The sequence below is a fragment of the Arvicola amphibius genome, chromosome 9 (assembly GCF_903992535.2).
Source record: "Arvicola amphibius chromosome 9, mArvAmp1.2, whole genome shotgun sequence".
Classification (NCBI taxonomy): Eukaryota; Metazoa; Chordata; class Mammalia; order Rodentia; family Cricetidae; genus Arvicola; species Arvicola amphibius.
In genome coordinates, this window is record NC_052055.2 from 124,910,430 (window position 1) to 124,933,196 (window position 22,767).

The 22,767-nt window shown below is 50.6% G+C and overlaps 1 protein-coding gene and 1 long non-coding RNA gene across 2 annotated transcripts; one reads left to right on the forward strand and one right to left on the reverse strand.

Annotated features, from left to right (window-relative positions):
• The first annotated feature begins 348 nt into the window (after positions 1-348).
• On the forward strand, positions 349-22,767 carry LOC119822324. Its single transcript, XR_005286767.1, has 2 exons — positions 349-418; positions 22,096-22,767. It is a non-coding gene; the product is annotated as an uncharacterized LOC119822324 (long non-coding RNA).
• On the reverse strand, positions 7,834-14,607 carry LOC119822319 (class I histocompatibility antigen, Non-RT1.A alpha-1 chain-like). The gene is made up of 7 exons (XM_038341437.1): positions 14,534-14,607; positions 14,303-14,378; positions 10,944-11,219; positions 9,889-10,167; positions 9,420-9,695; positions 9,219-9,316; positions 7,834-8,256 (listed from the first exon to the last, which is right to left on the reverse strand). The coding sequence occupies exons 2-7, from the start codon at positions 14,352-14,354 to the stop codon at positions 8,203-8,205; spliced, it is 1,035 nt and encodes a 344-aa protein (XP_038197365.1). The 5' UTR covers positions 14,355-14,378; positions 14,534-14,607; the 3' UTR covers positions 7,834-8,202.

Sequence of the window (22,767 nt, forward strand, 5' to 3'; positions counted from 1 at the left end):
ATGTTTGTTTATATCTGTCTGTGGTTCCGTCTCCAGGGGACACAGATGGAACCACATGTACATGGCACTCACATATACCCCATAGAGACCTACATGCATGTACATAGACCAGGCTGGCGTGGGACTCAGAGATCCGCCTGCCTCTGCCTCCCGAGTGCAGGGGTTGAAGGCGTGCGCCACCACCGCCCGGCTAGAGTTAATGTCTAATACCATCAGTCTATATCTTTCGAGTGACATGGTCCCCACGAGGTTCACGTCTTTAGAACTTTGAGCCTCGCGGGTCGCCGTCTAGCGGAACCTGTAGGAGGTAGGTGGGGCCGCGCCGACGGAAGTAGTCCGCTGGAGGGTGGGGTGGGGTGAGGCCAGCTTAGGTCTGCGAGGGTGGCCGTGGCGAGCTCCGCGCGTCCCGTCTTAAACGGTAAGCCCAAACAAGCTTTAAAATCGGTTCTTGTCAGGATCTTTGGTCATCTAAACAAGAAAGGAGTACAGACCTCAAAGCTTTCCAACTTGGAGCGCTTTCCCTAGAACTTTTGATTTTGTCCTCCCGGCCCAGGTTTTCATTTTCCCCAGCTTCCCGTGTTTAGGTCTAGTTGTCAGACTTGCTCGTCTTTGAAGTACGTAACCTGGCGTTTTAGAGTACGCTGTCTCGGGCGGGGGCTGCTCGGTCGGTGAAGGGCTTGCCTCGAAGCCCGGAGCTTGGGAAGCCGAGCGTAGAAATCACGTGAGATAGCGGAGTGCGGTGGCTTGTGTTTGAAAACCCAGCTGAGAGGAAGGGGCGGGCCGACTGCCGGGACCGCTCGGCCGGCCCACCTAGCCGCCTTGGACAGTGAGAAACTTCCTCCGAGCGGAGATGGAGGCTAGCCTGGTCTACGAGTTCCTGACCAGCCAGGGCTACGTAGTAAGACCCTGTCTCAAACAACAACAACAACAACAACAAAACCCAGCTATTTTAATCGCAGCACTTGGGAGGCAGAGCAGGTGGATCTCTGTGAGTTCGAGGCCAACCTGGTCTACAGAGTGAGTTGTTTCAGGACAGCCAGGGCTGTCACACAGAGAAACCCTGTCTCAAGAGAAAAAAAATAAAAAAGAAGAAAGGAAAAAAAAATGAGAAGAGAGAGGTGATCAGTAGGAGTGGGGGGCATGGCGGGTTGGTATATGAACAAAATACATTCTATGCATTGTGAAAAGGTCATAATTCAACCTATTTAACTGTGTAAAAATAGGAAATGGAGGGGCATTTTTAAAATGCAATGTGAAGAAGTTTGTTTTTACTTTTTTTTTTTTTTGTTTTTTGAGGCTCGGTTTCTGTTTGTAGCCTTGGCTGTCCTGGAACTGGCTCTGTGGACCAGGCTGGCCTCAAGCTCACAGAAATCCACCTCCTCTGCCTCCAAAGGGCTGGGGTTAAAGGTGTGCGTGCTGCACCACCAGGCTCCCTTCACCTTTTATGGCCACTGGGCAGACACAGCCACGAGCTAGACCTGGGTTCTTACCTAGCAGTGCTGGTGTTGCAGTGCCTTGTGCAGATCTGCTAAGGAGGCCGATGGAGACACCCGGCCTGCTGCTCCCTCCCCTTTCAGGGAACATCTTGCTTTACAGGTGTTTACAGGGGTTAACAGTGCCAGGCCCATCCCCCACACTTCCTTTTGCTGCTAGGCTGATAATGAGCCTTGGAAGGAGACGGCCACAGTAAAGAGTGGCAGGAGTTTGCTCACCGTTCCCCACCCCTTCCCTGTCCCGCATGCCCTGTGTTCTCCCACCACGTCTGTCACCTCTAGGTGATGCCATCCACTTTTAAGGACCCAGGCCCTGGCATGAACGGGTGTATAGTTACAGCAGCTCAGAGTGTTTTCCGGTTGGATGCCCTGATAAAACGGTCATCCTGTCGAACATCTTGGTCGTTCCTCGTGACACTTCCCACCTGGCTTCCCGAGAGCTGGGAGAGAGTGGGGTCCACACCGTCCTATGTTGTTTTCCTATGGTTTATGGTGTTGGTTTTGCCACTGAAGCTGCTGGGCACTGATGGGGTTGAGTGATGGCACCCCACTAATTTTGTACCACTGGGGGGTGCCAGCAAGTCCAGCCTGTGGTGCAGGTTAACAAATCCAGGCAGTTTGGTGCCGCCTAGCCTAGCAGCGGTCGGTCGCTGTACACTGTTCTTGACATTGGGACCCCGGGAGGTGGGGTCACAGTGAGTCTGGGGGTGCAGGCAATGCCCTGCCACGGTGCCAGGGTGGTCAAGGGACTTGTAAAGGTCGAGACTGTAAGGTTTGAAATTCCAGCACTCAGCGGTGGGTCTCTGAGTTTGAGGCCAGCCTGGCCTACAGAGTGACTTCCAGGACTGCCAAGGCTGCGCAGAGAAACCTGTCTTAAACACCAAAAAAGAAAAAGGAAAAAGTGCAAGAAGATAGTGAATTAGCAAAATGTCCACTAGAGGGCAGCCTCCGACAGGAGATTGAGTGTCAGCCTGGGCGGCAGAGGCAGAGGAAGGCGCGGCAGACTCTGTCACGTTTCAGTTCCAGCCTTCTGGGGGTGAAGGATGCGTCTGGCCAGAACTCTGGCGAGGAGCAACCAGTCTTTCACAGCTTTGATTCTGTCTCACTTCCCGTCTTAAATGGTTGCCACTCATTCACCATGTAACCGAGGGTCGCCCCAGCCCTCGGGGGAGCTGTGTTTATAGGGATGCACCCCCACACCTACCCGGCAGCAAACGCTCAGAACCTTGGCTGTATCACCCCACTTTGCTCTTCTCTGTGCTGGGGGGATTCTTTGTCTATATTGTCTCTTTGCAGATCATGTTCAGTCTCTGCAGTTTCGTTTTTTCTTTAAGATTTATTTACTTGTTACACAGTGTTCTCCCTGCATGTACACCTGCAGGCCAGAAGAGGGCGCCAGATCTCAGTACAGATGGCTGTGAGCCACCATGTGGTTGCTGGGAATTGAACTCAGGACCTCTGGAAGAGCAGCCGGTGCTCTTAACCTCTGAGCCAACTCTCCAGCCCCGTCCCCTGCAGTTTTTTCATCACATAAATGAGCAAATTTGGGGCCAAGCAGATAGTTCAGTTGGTAAAAATGCTTTTTCTGTAATCAGGATCTGATTTCAGGTTCCCAGATCCCATGTGAAAAACATGGCATGGTGGCCGCATGTAATCCCAGTGCTGGGGTGGCAGAGGCTTGAGGCTGCGGGGGGCGTCCGGGCCAGCTAGGCTTGCTGGGTTAGCTGGCTCCCTTGGGCTTGGGTCACTCTCTGCTTCCTGATTGACAGTGCTGTAATGTGACCACTGCTTTGCCTTCCCTGCTGCGGTGGGCTGCATCTTCTGAGGGTTCTTCTGTGTGACAATCCTGGCTGTCTTGGAACTCACTATGTAGGCCAGGTCGGCCTTGAACTCACAGAGATCCGCTACGGCTTTATAGTTTTACTTTTCTAGGACTTTGATCCATTTTGAATTAGTTTGTAAAAATACAGCATAGTCAAGCATTGTGGCCCTTGTCTTTAGTCCCAGCACTCAGGAGGCAGATGCAGATTACACTCTTATGAGTTCAATGGCAGTCTGGTCTACACAGTGAGCTCCAGCACAGCCAGGGCTACAAGAGACCCTGGTTAAAAACCAGAAGAAATAAAAACAGTGTCAGGGTTCAGCTCTATCTTTCATGTGAAAATCTCTGGCTTTGCAGACTGCTGGCTGGTCTGAGCAGTCATGTATGTATGAGTGTACTGTTATGTGTGTCTGTGTGTGCGTGCTCCCCCCCACAGGTGCATGTGTCTGAGTGTATTTGTGTGTGTGTGTGTGTGTCTGTGTGTACGCTCTGTTCAGGTGCTGGGAACTGCACTGGGGCCTCTGCAAGAGCAAGGCAAGCTCTTAACCCCACTGAGCCGTTCTCTAGCCATTGTGTGACCACAGCGGCCTTCTAAGTTTCCTTGCTCTGATATTAACACGGCCACCTCTGTTCTGTGGAACATAATCCCACGACCTCACAGTCAGTTTGTGTCCTTTGATGTGAAGTGGGCCTGTGACGGGGCCTTTGAGTCACAGTTAGAGGGGCTGCCGAAGTGGTTTGTGGAGTCAGGGCTCTGCCTCCAGTCTGGTAGGAGGAGAGAACCGTGTACCACATGAAGAGCTTGTCTCACATCCTCTCTTTGTCAAGGCTCACTTTCCACGACTTCCTACTTCCATGACCTCTAGCATGGGGAATTCCACACTGCAGGGCCTTGCTCAGAGTCGGTTTCTTCCTGAAACCTCTCTTTGAAGGGCCCGGCAATAGTTTATTGCTACGTCAGTTCTTCACAAGTGTGCACCAGTGTGATAAGCCCATCCTCACCACAAAGGCCGTTAGTCATTCCCCGGCTGTGACTAGGAGATTCAGAGGTAGCAGCAAAGTCCCCCGACGCTGTTTCATAGGCAGAATGTGGTACCCAGATGACTCCAGCCTGTGTCAAGTTAACATAAAATGATTCAGCACATATTACTTTTCACGGCAACTGGGATTTGCAGATGGAATTGTGGGTGTGAAGGGGGCGGGTGTCCTGGGCCAACCAACAAGGACCAGTGACTAGAGGTGTCCCGGAAAAGGCATGCAGGCCTGAGTGTGGGAGAGAGCACGCTAAGCTGTTGGCTCTGGTAGAGGGCAGGGTCTTGAGCCAAGGACTGTTGGAGCCACTAGCTCAGTGACTTTCAGGAGAGTCAGTCCCAGGATGTTTCTTTTGGCTGCCAGGACATGTGATGAGATCCAGAGTTCATGGTGCCTTGTGGAATGTTTTACTCTTTTGGCATTTTGAGGGGCTCACCATCCAACTCCCAAATAAATCACACAGAGGTTTATTCGTAGTTATGAATGCCCCAGCCTTAGCCTGGCTTGTTTCTTGCCAGCTTGTCTTATCTTAAATTATCCTGACTACCTTTTGCCTCTGGGCTTTTATCTTTCTCTATTTCTGTATACCTTTCTTTACTTCTTTCTCCGTGGCTTGCTGTGTAGCTGGGTGGCTGGGCCCCCGATGTCCTCATCTCTTTGTTCTCCCCTGCTCTTACAGTCACTTTTGTACTCTATGATATGGGGCCCTTTAAAGAAAAAGTACAATTTTAGGGCTTGAAAAGATGGCTCAGTGGTCAAAAGCTGTATATTTTCTACCTTGTTAGTATGTAAAAATGCCTTCATGTGTGTGTGTGTGTGTTTTCTCTGTGTGTAGCCCTGGTTGTCCTGAAGCTCTGTAGACCAGGCCCCAAACTCACAGAGGTCTGCCTGTCTCTGCCTCCTGAGTTCTGGGGTTAATGGCACATGCCACCACCACCTGGCTGTGTGTATCTTCTTTTGTGCCTAAAAACTTTATTTGCTTCTAGAATTCCCAAGTGTAATTATCATGAGCCAATATGTGGTTTAAGGTTCAGTCTTACGTTGTATGTGAGCTGAGAACGTATAAGTAGATGCTCCTGACCAGCTGTCACTTCCAGGCACACACTCTTTCTCCTTCCCTTGGGCCTCTGTGAAAAAGGAGCTGCTGGCTGTTTCCCCAGTTCTTCAGGGCCTTTACATCTCTTACAGGATGCACAGACATATTTTGGGCTCTTGGTATATTTTCTCTTCTTGCTTTTACAAGGTAGTTCACTCACTGCCAGGGTCCTAAGAGTCTGTCTTAGTTCTTATTTAAATGCAGTGTTCTCAGATGTGTATGGTGGACTGCGCCTTTCACGTTTTTCCTTCCATGTATCTCACTGCTTCTTATGTCTGCCCGGCTGGTGGCTGTCTGGCTTTTTGCCCGGGCAGCATCTCCCTTGCTGTCCTCTCTTTTTCTGGAGCCTAGATTCCTCTTCCTATTTATTCTCTCTGCCCGCCAGCCCTCCTATCCCTTCCCCTGTCTAGCTATTGGCTGTTCAGCTTTTTATTGGCCCAATCGGGTGCCTTAGGCAGATGAGGGGAAACAAATGCACCCCATCTTCACATAGTTAGACACACATCTGTGCACTGTGACACACATCTGTGCACTGTGACACATATCTGTGCACTGCTAAACAAGTGCACCCCATCTTCACATAGTTAGACACACATCTGTGCACTGTGACACACATCTGTGCACTGCTAAACAAGTGCACCCATCTTCACATAGTTAGACACACATCTGTGCACTGTGACACACATCTGTGCACTGCTAAACAAGTGCACCCCATCTTCACATAGTTAGACACACATCTGTGCACTGCTAAACAAGTGCACCCATCTTCACATAGTTAGACACACATCTGTGCACTGTGACACACATCTGTGCACTGTGACACACATCTGTGCACTGCTAAACAAGTGCACCCATCTTCACATAGTTAGACACACATCTGTGCACTGCTAAACAAGTGCACCCCATCTTCACATAGTTAGACACACATCTGTGCACTGTTAAACAAGTGCACCCCATCTTCACATAGTTAGACACACATCTGTGCACTGTGACACACATCTGTGCACTGCTAAACAAGTGCACCCCATCTTCACATAGTCAGACACACATCTGTGCACTGTGACACACATCTGTGCACTGTGACACACATCTGTGCACTGCTAAACAAGTGCACCCCATCTTCACATAGTTAGACACACATCTGTGCACTGTTAAACAAGTGCACCCCATCTTCACATAGACACACATCTGTGCACTGTGACACACATCTGTGCACTGTTAAACAAGTGCAGCATAAGCAAATGTATTTGACACGTTTACACAGTTAATGTATAATACCCCACAACGACAAGAAACATGGCTGTGTGCAGACAGACATGATGCTGGGGAAGGAGCTGAGAATTTATTTATTTATTATGCAATGTTTTGTCTGCTTGTATGCCTGTATACCTGTATGCAAGAAGGGGGCCCCAGGTCTCATTACAGATGGTTGTGAGCTGTCAGGGTCTGGTGCTAGCCTGGACACTAAATTGTTTTCTCTCGACCAGACCCCAACATAAACTCTCTCTCTGGATCGGCTTGGAGACGCAGAAATAAAGACACAACTCACGTGGTTTTATCAGGAGGGAGATTCTCAGTGGTTCCTCATGAAATCCTGAGTTCACGTCCTGAAGAATCTTCTCGTTTATTCTCCAAACAGTCTTTATACCAAAACTTAACCGAGGGGAAAATACATTAGCATTCTGTTTCCTAGGTAACCAGGTGAGTGGCGTTTTGTCACGTCCGCATCTGCCTGTCTGCTGGCTGTCACACAGGTTTGAATCAGCATTTCTATCAGGCATCCTCCAAATTACAAAGAAAGGAGCAAAACCATATCCTGACCTTTTGTTAGGTTGCAACAACCTGTCTGGTAGGCTACATGACCATCCTCAGATACTGACTATGGCTTTAGAGCCTGGCTGCCACACCATATAGAAATAGGGGCCTACAGTGAGCCACCGTGTGGTTGCTGGGTACTGAACTCAGGACCTTTGGAAGAGCAGTCAGTGCTCTTAATCTCTGAGCCATCTCTCCAGCTCAAGCTGAGAGCTCTTGTAAGGGAGTGTGAGTGTTACAGCTCCAGGGCTGCAAAGATGCCTGAACCTAGAGCCTCAGCAGGACAGCTCAGCCGGTGTGGGATCCTTCTGTCTGGGTGTTGCTTTCCCTGGTTAATGAATAAAGAAACTGCCTTGGCCTGCTTGATAAGGTGGAACTTAGGTAGGTGGGGAAGACAGAACTGAATGCTGGGAGAAAGAAAGGCAGAGGAGGAGGAGGAGGAGGGAGATGCCATGGAGCCGCCAGAGACAGACATGCCGAATCTTTCCCAATAAGCCACTGCCACGTGGCGATATACAGATTAATAGAAATGTGTTAAATCAAGATGTGAAAGTTAGCCAATAAGAGGCTAGAAATAATGAGCCAAGCAGTGATTTAATTAATACAATTTCTGTGTGGTTATTTTGGGGCTAAGCTAGCCGGGTGGCCAGGACGAACAAGCAGGTCCTCTCTCTAGCAACTCAGCCCTGGAGGGAAAGGTGTCCTGACTTGCTGGGAAGCCAGGCTACCTGAAGCTGGGGTGCGATGGGGTGGTATCCCCACAGGATACAGCTGTCCTGCTCCTCTCCAGTGCCCCTGCAGCTGAGCTCTGCTCTGTTCCCCTAAGGGAAAGTCCTAGCAGAGCTATCTGCCTTTGTGGCCCAAAATGTTACTTTTTGCAGAAATGTAGCCATCTTCTCCAGCTCCGGAGAAAAGTTGTTGCTTCACCTCTCTAAGGGAAAGTCTCAGTAAGGTTCTTCTGTTTTGCACCGCAAGGGGCAACTGTAGATCTTCAAAAACTGTTTTGAGAAAGAGATTTGGGAAGAAGGAATTCAAGAGAGTGGTTGCCTCTGCCTCCAACAAAGCCACACTTAATCCAACAAGGTCACACCTCCCAATAATGCCAGGCCCTTTGAGCGTATGATGCCATTTTAACTCAAAGTACCACAGAAATTAAGCTGTACATGTGGCAAAGTATGCATTTAAGGGAGAGTCCTATAAATGGTGGGCCAAGTCTCAGCTTGTGGCATGGTGAGGACTAGTTCCCTTCAGCCTCCATCCCAAGTGCCTCTCTTCCTAAGGAAGGAAAATAGCAGACAAACCCTTGCTTCTGACCTCTAGGAACAGCCAGCATGAAGTTAACTGTGAGGATATCCGAGAGCAAAATGTATGTGCATATACATGCTTAGGTAGAAAGATGCACATACATGCTTGTGTAAACAGATGCACATACATGCTTATGTAAGCAGATGCACATATACATGCTTATGTAAGCAGATGCATATACATGCTTATGTAAACAAATGCACATATACATAGTAAAGGCCGTAATTCTCATATAGTTGCACAGCCACTCATACATACTTGTGCATATATGTATGCATGTGCACATGTGTGTGAGCACACACACAAAATGTTTCCATCCCGTGCTTCTCTCAGATTCACTTATTTACTTGGGGGCCTGGCTGCTTTCTGCGTAACCTCCTCTAAGAAATGCAGACATTTGAGGGGAGAGCCTGATACATTTCATCCCGGGAGAAGGAGGCTCACATCCCACAGGTGCTGCTGGTTCTGGAGTCCCGAGGCAGCCGTGCCAGCAGCTGTCCTTGGTGCTGGCACCTTCCCAGTGTCATGGTTACAGTCTCAGCTATCAGCCTCCAGCCAGGACCCGCCCAGCCTTTGCTACAGCATAGTGTCAGCACATTGGCCCCACGGCAGGAGTTACAACTTGACTCTTGGCACCCGCACCTCCTTTTCCTACCTTCAGTATGCAGCAGGTGCAGCAGATGACAAGTATCAGGAAAACAAAGACAAACATGGGGGCGCTCCAGGGCACTCTGGTGGTGTGCTGAAGAGGCTCTGGAAAGGGAAAAGAAAGATGAAGGGCCTTGCCCTGCTCAGCCTCTCCAGAGGGCTTTTGCTTTCCCTGGTAATAGGCTCTGTGCCCCCACTCCCTCCTTACCCCATCTCTGGATCAGGGGCTCAGGCAGCCCCTCATGTAGCACATGGCATGTGTATTTCTGCTCCTCCCCAAAAGGCACTACCACAGCTGCCCACTTCTGGAAGGTTCCGTCCCCTGCAGGTCTGGTCTCCACAAACTCCATTTCCTGGATCAGTTCCTCCCCATCCAGCTGCCAGGTCAGGGAGATCTCAGCTGGGTAGAAGCCCAGGGCCCAGCACCTCAGGGTGACGTCTCCTTCAGGTTTGGGATGGCGCGTTACTTTTATCTGGGGAGGGTCTGCAGTAAACAGATAGGTAGACGGTGGTGGGCACAGTTTCATGTCTCCAGTGGGAAAGGCTGTGGGGTCCAGATGCCTCCCTCCATCCCTGTGCCGGAGGGGCCATGGGAGCTCTCCAACAGCCGCAGAGTGAGATTCACCCCACTGGCCACATGGAGGAGGGCTGGGCTTGGGGGGGGGGGGGTTGTTTACCAGTTCGGTTGAAGTTCTCTCCTCCCAGGGTCAAGTATTTCTTCAGCCACAGGAGGCATTCCTTCTCCAAGTAGCTCTTTTCTCTCTCCAGCCAGTACTCATTGTTTTCCCACTTGCGCATGGTGTAGTCAGCAATGAATGTGGCTGCTCTGTATTGCGTGGAGTCTAGATCCAAGGTCAGGTAGTCGCTGCCGTCGTAGCCGTACTGCCAGTGTCCTGTGGAACTGCCGTCCCCGTCCCGCATCTCACAGCCGTACGTGAACTGGAGGGTGTGAGGGCCTAGAGCAAGCACGTCAGTGGCCAGGGAGGACTTGCCCAGGCCGCTCTCTCCATTATGGCCCCTGTTGCCCTAGCACTGCCATGGGATTCCTTGGGTTCTCCTTAGAGGGCGTTCGTGTTCTAGATCATGTCTTCTGACCACCGATCCCGTCAGTGCTGCCAGCGCTGTCGGGGGCCAGGCCAGGAGGACCCAGAGCGCAGCCCACAGGACTCCTGTGCCAGCAGCCCCGAGTCCAGGTGTCACCTCCCGGGGACGGGTGAAGGACACACAGTGCTCAGTGCTTCTCCGTGAGGTTCTAGAGAACGAGCACTGACTGGGGGGTGGGGTAGGGGTACACACTTGGAGTCCTGCAAGCGGGAGGTGCTGGCAGGTCATCCTCAGCTAGGGAATTAGAGGCCAGCTTGGACTCCATGAGTCCCTGTCTCAACAAAACAAAAAACCCAACCAAACAAATAAAAAAACAAACAACAAAAACAAACTGAACCAAACCAACCACTGACCAGCAAGAAAACAAGCTTTTATGCTGCAGAATTCTCTAATGAATTTCAAAGTCAGCTGTCACTGAGACGGCCTGGCTTGGAGTCACAAGCCCCCCTTCCCCTCCCCCCATGAGTGCTTTCCCAGAGATGCTGCAAGCAAGCACTTTAAGGACAAACGCTCAGTACTGCATGTGAGCTTGTAGATCTGTGACTCCGGACACATGACTGTCAGACAGATTGCGGCAGTCTGTCAGGACACTGAGGGCCTCCCGGATAGATTCCCCCCAGGCACACACCTGCTCGCCCGCTCTGGGCCCCCGAGCTGTTGTAGTACTGCTCTATGTTTCTCAGGCTCAGCTGGAAAATCTTCATCCGGTTGGTGAAGACCTGAGTCTCATCAGCAAAGTAACTTGGATTTTCCCTCAGCCAGTCAGCACAGGGCTCTGCCTTCATGCGGATGCTGTCATAGTGGATGAAGGGCTGGCCATCTACGAAGCCAGTGGCAAAAAATGCAGGGACTCCTGGACCCGGGTTACTCACAGCAGAGTACGCGTACAGCAGGGAGTGTGGTCCTGAGGTGGAATCAGGGTTTGGTGTGAGTTAGTGACTGAGGGTCAGGGGTGAGTGTGCCCCACCAGCCAAGTGAGCCAAATTCCACACAGTACACTAGGATAATTCTGAGAATTGACGAAGAAATGTAAGGGGCCAGAGAGATGGCTGAGTGGTTAAGAGCATTGGTCACTCTTAGAGAGGACCTGAGCTCCGTTCCCAGCACCACATGGCCCCCCAAACTCCCTGTACCTCCAGCTCCAGGAGTTCTGACGTCCTCTAGCCTCCCAGGGCGCTGTCTGCACGTGGTGTGTGTCAGGAAATGCAGGATTCCCCCATCCCCCGTTGGTTCTTCCCATATTAGAGATGTTTGTTTTAAATTAAAAACTTAGACTACAGAGTAATGGGTTTCATCCTAGTATCTGTGCATATGGGCCATTATGCTTGGGTACAGGCTTCATTTTGTTTGCTAAGTGCTGGGGACTGAACTCCGGATTCCTACGCACTTGAGAGATGCTCTCTCACTGATCTTCATCCCAAAACACCTTTTCTTTTTGTAAGGATTATTTTAGGAAAAAAAAAAAGAAAAAAAAAGAAACGAAAAAAAAAGATTATTTTAGGGACTGAGAGATGGCACCTGTTGCTTTTGCAGAGGACCCAAGTGTAGTTCCCAGCACCCACATGGCTGGAACTCTAGTTCCGGGCGATCTGATGCCCTCTTCTGGCCGGTGCAGGTACTTCACGTAGGTGATGCACAGGCACCACCGAGGCCAGAAGAGGGTGTCGGATCCCCTGGAAGTGGAGTTGCAGGTGGTTGTGAGCTGCCCCATGTGGGTGCTGGGGACTGAGCTCCTGTCCTTTGCAAGAGCAGTGTGTGCTCTTCACCAGTGAGCCCCCTCTGCTGCCGCCAGTGTGCTCCTTCTGCAGCGCTGCTGCTAGGCTTCTCCCTCGTTGCTCTGCCCCGCGTGTCTGCTCCTTCTCCAGCCTCCTAGTTAAGTCAGTTTCTGCTGCTTGTTTTATCCCTGTGATCTGCCTCACCTGCCTTCTTGACTCCTTCCTTCCCTGTCACAATCCCCAGCTGTCCAGTTTTGCAATCCCCTCATAGAAAGGCACTTGCACACAGGTGTATATAATCTCATGTTTATTTTTTTCTTATTTATTATCGAGACAAAGTCTCATGTAGTCCCTGTGTGAGGCTGGCCTTCTGCCTCCACCTCCCCCCCCCAGATGCTGGGATGAGAGGTATGCACTGTCATGTTCAGCACACACAACATTTCTTTTTAAACTGGATTTCCAGATATGAGAAAATATATAGTATTTATCTTTCTGGGGCTTGTCTTAGTGTCCTGATTCCAGTTATATCTGCTTCCCCACAATGCCGTAATTTCATCTTGCTTAAAGATGGCATGAGATTCCACTGGATGACTAAGATTCGTTGTATGGTATCAAAGTCTGGGCATTTGAACGGCATTTTCTTCATTCAGTCATCTGGTGATGCACTGTGGTGGTTTCCTGATGTGGGATTCCCTTGTGTATATGTGTTGGTTAATGAATAAAGAAGCTGCTTTGGCCTGTGATGGGGGGGCACGGACACCACTAAAGTGAATGCTGGGAGAAAGAAGGTGGAGTCAGTGCCAGAGACAGGCACCAGATGGAACTTCACCCGGTAAGCCACAGCCATGTGGTGATACACAGAGTAACGGAGATGGGTTAGCTTAGGATATAAAAGCTAGCTAAAAATATGTGTAAGCTATTGGCCAAACACTATTGTAAATAATATAGTTTCTGTGTGATTATTTTATGAGTTTGGGCGGCCAGGAAGCGAACAGGCAACCTCCCCCCAACAGTTTCCTGGCCACCCACACCCTGAGGTACATACCATAGTTGTTGTTTTGTGTGTGTGTGTGTGTGTGTGTGTTGGGGGTGGGCAGGGTCTTATCCTGCAGCCCCGGGTAGCCTAGAGCTCAGAGCAGTCCCACCTCAGCCTCCCGATGCTGGGATTACGGGGTCATGGGTCACAGGGTCACGGGGGAGACATTGCTCTCGGCTCCATTCAGCTTCTCTCTGTATAGAAGAAAGCTGATGGGAAGCCAGGCTGCCCCAACTCTAACATTCTAGAGAGAAAGGCTCACCCTGGGAGCCACACCCAGGAGCCCTTTTTTGTCCCAACCTTTCTGTTTCTAACTCTTGTGGGAGGGATCGACCACAGGACCTGGGCAGACACTCTTCCAGCTGAGCTACATTTTCAGCCTCCGTTCTCTCCTCTCTTAGGACCCTCACCTCTTCACCTACTTCAGCTACTGCGTAGTTCCCTGTTGGAGCTGCACATGTCCTTTTGTGAACGCCCCACTAAAGCATCCGGCATAGTCCTCTCTGTCTGCCTGACTTCCTGCCTCTCTCGTGCCCCAACTTGCGGATGTTCTCCCCTTATAAACCTGCTGTGTGTGGCGTGTTCTCTTGGCGGTATACCTTGGCAGGGTCTGCCACACGTACCCACTTGGCCACTTTCTACCCTGTCATCACTGGCTGGCACCCAGGTGGTGGAAGGAGAGAACTGACCAAACAGGCTGTCCTCTGACCTCCACATCTGCACAAATGTTGACTGTAGTGTGGGCAATGTGTACTTTATAAGTAAACATGAAGTTCAGAAACGCATGGTGGTTCAGCTATTCAGGGCACGCGCTGCTCTCCCAGTTTCTCTCTCTCTCTCTCCCTCTCTCTCTGTCTCTCTCTCTCTCTCTCTCTCTCTCTCTCTCTCTCTCTCTCCCTCCCTCCCCCTCCTCGGCTCTGGTTTTGGTTTAACTCTGTATGGCTTTGGCTGTCTGTCCCAGAACTCGCTCTGTAAATCACAGATCTCCTGGTTCTGCCTCCCAAGTGCTGGTATTACAAGTGTGTGCCACCACTGCCCGGCCTGAGCCTCAATTTAGGACTCAGTGTGGCCTCTAATTTGCCAAGTATCTGATGGCCTTGAACTCCAGATCTCCCCACCTCCATTTCCCAAGTGCAGCCCTTCTGCAAAATAGTCCGAGGAGGTCGGGGTTGGGGTCATTCCTGCCTTGAATTTGCCCAGTGAATCGGCACAAACTCCCTTCCCCACAGAACTCACGGGCTCCGCTGTCCGGCGGGCGACTCAGGAACCAGAGGATTAGAGCCCACATGGTGTCAGGCGCAGTCCACCGTCTCTGCGGGAAGAACGGAGGTTTAACCAGGAAGGTGGGAGGGTGTTGGCAACTGAAAAGGGGCGGGCTTTAAGGGTGTGTCTATTTTCAGGGGTCCTCGCAGGGCTTCCCACCGGGATGAGGGCCTTCTTGCCTGGAGATGTGCCCCCCACACCCACCCCGGCTCTGAGCACCGCAGGCTAGCAGGCTAGTGGCTGCTGCAGTCGGTCCTTTGGTCAGTTTGAGCCCTCACTCTTGCCAGCATCTCCAGCTTGTTTACTTTTGAGCTGCTTTGACCCCGCCTCCTCCTCAGCTCTGGTCCCCTGCTGCTTTCAGAGCAGATAGGCTGGGTGGCACAGCTCTTCAGCGGTCTACTTCTTGGGTAGTTAACAGTTGTTCTCTTTCTCTTTCTCTTTGTCTCTGTTTCCCTCCCTCCCTCCCTCTCTCCTCCCTTCCTCTCTCTCCCTCTCCCTCCCTTCTCCTCCTTTCTTTTTCGAGATAGAATTTCTGTAAATAGCCCTGGCTGTCCTGGAACTCACTCTATAGACCAGGCTGCCTGGAACTCACAGAGATCCACCTGCCTCTGCCTCTCCCTCCCAAAAGCATCTCCTGGCCCAGTTCCTATTCTTATGGAGGACCCAGGTTCAGGTCCTAGCACCTGCCTGATGGCACACAACCCTTTGTAACTCCAGGGGATCTGGTGCTCCCTTCTGGCCTCCATGGTTACTGCATTTATGTGGAGTACATTTGTAGAGAAGGCAAACATACACATAAAACGAAGGCATAAATTGTTGTGTTCAGATTATGACCCCCAAAGAGAGACCACCAGAGAGGCCCAGACTGTAATAAGCAAGGTTTAATCAGCATAATGCAAGCATGTTTGGAACCCCTGTCTCCAAATGACCCTGTTATAGTGAGGTAGAGAGAGGAGTTGTGTCTCCTCTGTGGGGTAAGCTTTTAAAGGCATAACTACAAAGAGGCTTTTTGAAGCTGCTTTGGCATGTTTGCAAGGACTTTTGCTCCCTCCCATCCTGCTAAATCAGCTTTCTCCTTGTTCTTAGAGCAAGGCCACTGCTCCTGAGTTAGGCCGTCTTTATCAGCCTGTACCAGGTGGCTGGCTGGGCTGAGCTAAGTGACCTTGTGCTCGGAACCTCCCGGGTGGGAGAGGGGAAGGCCACTATCTTCCTGCGAAAACATTCTGCTAGGAAATTTTTTCTCGCCCTTTGAGAATAAGGGGTGAGGGTCCTACAAAATCTGATCTGAGAGGTGGCTCAGTGGTTAAGAGCACCTAAGAACCTGAGTTGGTTTCCTAACCCCATGGCAGGTGACTCACAGCTGTCTGTAACTACGTTCTGGGGATATGCTCCCCATCTCTGAGGGTTCCATATGCACACACACAGACACCCACATATACATAAATAAAAAAGCAAAACAATAATCTTTAAAACCATTACATATGAAGTTAGACTTGGTGCTATATGCCTTTAATTCCAGTACTTAGAAGGCAGAAGTGGGTCTCTGTGAGTTCCAGACCAGCTGAGGCTACACAGTGAGACCCTGGCTCAAAAAAGGGAATTACATAGAGAGGAAATGTGTGCCCTAGCACAGTAAAGAGCATGTGAGAAAACTCGTGATCAACATCTTACTGAATGGGAAGAAGACAGTTCAGTCTCCAGAGCAGTAGGACAGCGTAAGGGACTGAACCACGGGGCCTCCGTGGAGCTGAGCTTCTGGAATGAAATGGGTGTGCTGCGTGGGAGGCTGAAGGCAGTCAGGAAGCTGTTCCTCAGACTCCGCACAAAAGAGGGAAGACAGAGACACGGAACTGCGTGCAAGATGGCTGTGCAAAGCAGACCACGTGTGCTCATCCTGGTCTCCAGGGCTAAGTAAGGATGGAACTCACAATGTCAATTGCAAATGGTTAAGGAACAAAAATCTGTGGAATTTTAAATTTAATGTCAGCGCGTAGGGAGGCTGTGCCCCATTGCTTCCAACAGTCTGCAGCAGAGGGAACTGGGGGTGCCTGGCCTTAGACGGCCTCTCCTGCCATTTCTCTGTTAGGAGAGTGACCTCATCGCTGTAGCGCCCCGGCGCCCACCTTCAGACTTTATATGTCAGCTGCTTTTCCTTCTCTCCAAGTATATTCCATTTTTGTTTGTTTGTTTGTTTTTTGAGACTGGGTTTCTCAGTGTAGCCCCGACTGTCCTAGGACTCACTTTGTAGACCAGGCTGGCCTCAAACTCAATGAGATTCACCTGTCTCTTGTCTTCCAAGTGCTGGGATTAAAGGGGTGCACCACTATGCTGGGCACTATTTTGTTTCAAAAAGATTTTATTTTTCCTCTTAGAAAAAAATATTATTTTTAATATTTTTAATGTGTGTGTGTGTGTGTGTGAGAGAGAGAGAGAGAGAGAGAGAGAGAGAGAGAGAGAGAGAGAGAGAGAGAGCGCGGAGGCACAGGTGATTGTTAGCTGTCTGATGTGGACGCTGGGGACTGAGCTCTGGTCCTCTGGAAGAGCAATGTGTGCCCTGTGCAAACGTGAGGATCTGAATGCAAATCTCAAGCACCCATGTAATTAACCATGTCTGGCCGCATCAGTGCCATGAGCTCAGTGCTGTGGGCGGTGGAGAGAGGGGAATCACGGGGTCTTGCTAGCTACCAGCCTAGCTCCAGATTCAGCCAGAGCCCCGTGTCTCGGGAAAGTGGCAAACGCTAGAACAGGAACCGAACATCCTCGTCTGGCCTTCAAGAGCACCCATAGTCCTCATGCTGTCATGCCACACAGGTCAGGGAGGATGGGGTGGAGGGATGGGGTAAAAAAGCCAAATATGATGGTAAATTCGCATGAAAATGGCACAGTTAAATCCAGGCTCTCATTGACCCGTCCTGCATGGGACCACAACACAGCTGGCTATGTGATGTGAGGCAGGGAGCAGATGAAAGCCTCCAGGAGCCTTCAGAAGGTGCCACACTCCATGACCCGCTGCAGTGACTTATCAGTCAGCTCCAGATGTCAGGAGACTGGATGTGGAGGTGGCGGCTGGGGATGGGTACAGTGGAAGGGACAAGTAGAGGGTAAGGAAGTTAGAAAGAGCAGCGTAAGAATGGCAGCCCCTCTAATTGCACCCTAATGCTCCCCAGCTCCCAGGAATACCTGATTCCCCACAGGCCCAACACCCTGTGCCCATCCATGGGCTTCTGTGTGATGGTGCGGGGTCCCAAGATTAGTTTATCACGTGCAGGACTTGTAGCAAATTGGAAGGGACCTCCCCCAAGGTTAAGAGAGAGCCTGTGACAGCCCTGACCCTGAGCTAGGTTAACGGGCAGGGCAGGGGCTGCCTCCCTGAGCACCCAGAATCAGCATTGCTCCCATCTGCGTGAAGCCCCCGATTTAGATGTAGAGAGGTTAGAAACTCCACCTCCAAGAGTGTTTGACATCTCTAACAAATTGTGATGCAGAATAGATGGGGCCTAGACCTTATCTTTCACCAGCAAGTGGGACTGTGTGCAGCGCCGGTGAAGAATGTTGTTTCTGTATTGACCATTGGGGGTAATCAGACTCCATGGCTAAAGTTAGAGGACTGGCCAAGCGCTTAATCCCCCTGCTGGGGCCGCTCCTCGTCCTGCTTATGTTACTCACATTGGACCTTGTACTTAAGACAAGTTAGTGCAGTTTATGAAACAGACTGGGAGCCATCCAAATGATGGTGTTGCGAACTCACTATCGGCCCCTCCACCAAGAAGTTATAGAACTTGAAAGGGTTCCATGATTGGAACTTCTAGGGACCAGTCAGAGGGGAAAACCTGCTTAGTCTCGCAGCCTCTGTCTTGAAAATGGGCCTCCATCTTAAGGCTAAGTCTGGTGATGGGTGTGTGTGTGTGTGTGAACTCAGTTCCAGAAAATAAACAAACAAACAAACAAACAAACAAAAAACCATGAATGTGCTTAGGCAGCAAAAACCTGAGCAGACACCTTAGACACAGCCAGTCAGAAGGCAGAGCACTGAACTTAGCAAGATCTGGATGTTCTTGCTGTACCCTGTCTGCAGTTTGTGGTTTTGCCCCAACAGCCTGACCAATGATTTTAAAGATCGCCTTGTCCCATACCCCTACCCAATCCCGAACCACCAAGGCATAAACTCCCTGCTTGCGGTGTTTTCCTTTAAAAACTTGCTGTTTCCCTGAGTCCGGGGTCACATTCCCCCATCAGCTGTGTCAGTGTGGCTGCAGACCGAGGTCGAGCTTGACAATAAAGGCCTTGGTGTGTTTGCATCGGAAACCAGCTCCCTGGTGGTCTCGTTCCAGCCTCCCCAGTCACCTGCTCATATGTGGTGCACATAACCTCACACAGTGTGCACGCATGTGTGCACGCGCACACACAAGAGTAAAATTTGCTTTACATTTTAATCACAAAGTTAAAATCAAGAACATTGAAGAGGGGTCTTTTCCTGCTCTCTGGGCAGCGCATGGCCTGGCTCCGTGCTGCGCAGGCGTTGTTTCATCTGGAGAAGGCAGAGCATCTTCACCTGTCTGCTGATCTGCTGATCTGCTGACCCTTGCCTTGCATTCACACAGCAGGTACCGTTGTGTAACGGATCCTCGTGTTCATCGCACCTGGGCATGTCAAAGCCAGGCCAGATCTGCCCTGCATCCATGGCAGGAAGTCCCTCGTCCAATCTACCGTGTTCCTCCCCTGCTTGTCCCTGCATGTCTCCGTAGGTTCCTTACGTGGTGCGTGGTGCCCAGACACCGAGGCCTGTGCAACTAGGGACTGACCACATTCAGGAGGCTGAGGCAAGAGGTTTGCTGTGAGTTCCAGGCCAGCCTGGGCTACATAGTGAGTTCCAGAGCAGGGTAGGGTACAGATGAGACCTTGCATCAGTGAAAGGGGTGACGGGACTGGAGAGGTGCAGCTGCTAGGAGTGTATGCTGCTCTTGCAGAGGACTGGAGTTTGGCTCCCAGAAGCCATGTTCAGCAGTTCGTGACCACCTGTAGTTCCGCTCCTGATGTCCACTCATTGGATTCTGGTCACCCACAGGGACAGAGATGCACAGAGTCACATGTGGAAACACATGCTTACAAACAGTAAAAATATTTCTTTAACAAAAATAAAATAAAATTTCACAATAAAGAAAAATGATCAAAGGATCTGAACAGGCTTTTGTAAAACAAGACAAGCATAGGAAGAGCTCTCAAGATTCACCATCAGGGGCTGGAGAGATGGCTCAAAGGTTAAGAGCACTGGCTGCTCTTCCAGAGGGTCTGAGTTCAATTCCCAGCAACCACATGGTGGCTCACAACCATCTGTAATGAGATCTGGCGCCCTCCTCTGGTGTGTGGGCATACATGGAGGCAAAATGTTGTATACATAATAAATAAATAAATCTTTAAAAAAAATTGAGGGGCTAGGGAGATGGCTCAGTATTAAAGTGTTTGCCGTGCCAGCATGGACACTGGAGCTGGGTGGGTGTGTCGGCCTGCTCGTGATCCCAAACTCCAGCCGTTGGAGGTGGGCTTCCCCAGACCACGCTGGCCTGCCCTATTAGTGGGCTTTGGGTTTGATTGAAAGACTGTTGTGATAAATGGTCCTCGCTGTCCTGTTCCTTGTAACTTAGATTAGGTTGGTCTCTTACCCAGCTGCAGAGCGAGAACTGGCTAGGCTTTTAATGGTTTTGTTTTGAATTGTTGCTGTTGAATTGCTGATGGGGCTGTGTTGCACGTGTGCTGTGGCGTGTGTGTGTGTGTGGCACTGTGCTGTGGCATGTGCGTGTGCTGTGGCATGTGCGTGTGTGTTGCATGTGTGCAGTGGTGTGTGTGGAGGTCAGGGCTCATCTGTATAGTTGGTTCTCTCCTTCCACCTTTACTTGGTGAAATTCCAGGTCCTCAAAGAGGAGTTTGAAGAGGGCTCTTGGCCCTGGTTCTGCCTTTCTTGCCAGAGAGAAGAGACCAGGAACTGTCACAGCCTCCATCTGACCCCCCAGTCACCTTTGGATGCAGGAGTTCGGTGGCCTGGAGCAGCCTTCAGTTTGTTTGGCAGGGGAGGGGAACTCAGGTCATCGCTGGGCTTCAAAGCCAGCACTTTTACCCACAGAACTGTCTCTCAGGCCCCTGGTGGGGTCAGGCTGCTTTCACCTGTGCAGTCTCAGCTCCCAGGCTGTGGAGACCAATTCTGGACACTTCCTGCGGCCCACATGCTCTGAGGACCTGAACTTTCCCACTCTGGAACGTGCGGTTTGGCTGTTGGCCACTGCTGGGTCTAACTGGTATTCCAGAAGAATATTGAATGATGTGAACAGGAACTAAGGGGGTAATGTCACTTAACCCTTTAAATCTGTGACTGGTGATGTTTCCCAGTCCTGTTAAGGGGCTAAGTTTGGGGTGGGAAGGAAGACATCTAAAGCGTGTACAGGAGGGCCTGAGATGGTTCTGAGGCAGTCAGGTGGGGAGGAACTTTTGCCGCCAAACCTGACGACCTCAACCTCAGTTTGATTCCCAGAACCACATGTTGAAGGAGAGAACCAGCTCCCTAAACTTATCCTTTGATCTCTACATATATTCTATATCATGCATGCATCTACATAATATACATACAAAATAAATGCTTTAAAAAAAAACAGGTGTGATGGTGCCTGCCTTTAATCCCAGAACTTAACAGGTAGAGGAAAAGGGATGTCTGTGAGTTCGAGGCCAGCCTGGTGTACATAGCAAGACTATGACTCAAAAAATAAAATAAATAAATACCCTCCCCCCAGGAAAAACCCCTTGAGCTGGCCAGATGACTCCGTGGTGAAGCAGCTGCCCCCGAGCCTGATGCTGACTGTGATTCCTAAGGACCAAGTGCTCCACACAAACACACACACAAAACAAGTCAGAAAACAGCTAAAACCCTTGTGCATGAAAGTAGAAATGGGGCCATTTGGGGAAAGGAAGGAGACAGGGAAGCGGGGACGGAAGGGGCAGTGGCCATGGACGCGGTGTGTTTAGGTGGGAATGTCACCATGAAGCCCTTCACATCATGATTGTGCCCTAACTTTAAAACTTTAAAACTAGGTAGCTCACAACCACCCGTGTGCATACCCCACAGCTCACAACCACCCGTGCGCATACCCCACAGCTCACAACCACCCGTGCGTATACCCCCCCCCCACACACACACAATGAAGAAGGGTTTAAACATGCGGATGGAGTGGCTTACCCTCCTTTTTCTGACTTACTCCTCCCACCCCTCACCCTCAGACTTGGGCTTTCCCCCGGTTTAGCTGCACGCATATTTTGCAGCATGAGTAATCTCAGGAAGCAGCTTGAACTGGTGTATCTAGAGTTCTAGAGAGATCTGATTTGGAAAGCAGATCATTTCCTGACAGCCTGTGGGGAAAAAGAAACTTAACCAAGAGTGAAAGTGGAGGAGGCTGGAGGGGTCAGCTCTCCCGGGAAGCTTTGCTGTTCTGGCACAGCAGGGAGCTCTGTCTCAAAGCCTTTTCCTGTTAACATTCCCCCCCGTCCCTGTGGAGTTTGTCTTCAGTCCTTGCAGGCTAATGAATTCCCAAGCCAAGGTTTCTCCTCCCCTTCTTTCTTCCTTCTTTGCCCCGTGTGTGTGTGTGTGTGTGTGTGTGTGTGTGTGTGTGTGTGTGTGTGTGTGTGAGAGAGAGAGAGACGGATGAATTTTCTGGGTGCTGGTTTTTGGAGGGGAAGGGACAGGCAAGGGCTGACATGTGTGTTTGTCACGTGTTTGCACACAGGTCCGCCAGAGACAGGAGGAGGAACGCATGAGCTTACTCGGTGAGGTGACCAAGGAGACGCCAAGACTCACGTTTGTTTTCTCCTATCCGGATCCAACCTGCACTTCACTTTACATCTGAGTTCCCCAAGAAATCCCCACTGCCCCCAAAGCCTTCCCCTTTGGTGCTACGTAGGGGTGACCACACGGACTGGCCGGCTCCCCAAACCTTTGTACGCTAGTTTCCCAAGTGAGTCCCCAAAGCCAAGGCTGTCTGATCACACTAGCAGGGAATGGAGGAAATGAAACCATTGTGCAGTAATATCAAGAGGTGGGTGAGTGGGGCTGGAGAGATGACTCAGTGGTTAAGAGCACTGGCTGCTCTTCCACGATTCCCAGCACCTTCATGGAGACTCACAACCATCTCTTAACTCCAGTTCCAGGGGATGTAATGACCTCTTTTGGTCTCCGAGGATGCCAGGCACACAAGCGGTTCACAGACATACATGCAGACAAAATACCCATGCACATAAACTTTAAAGAAATTCTTAAAGGTGGATTTGGGAGAGCTGGTCCTCCGAGCTTAGCCTGACCATCACCATCCTGGGACATGAGTTACCATGGTGACTGAGCAGAGACCCCAGCTTGTGACTGGGACATAGCAGAACTTAAATAAAATTGAGGGGATAATTGA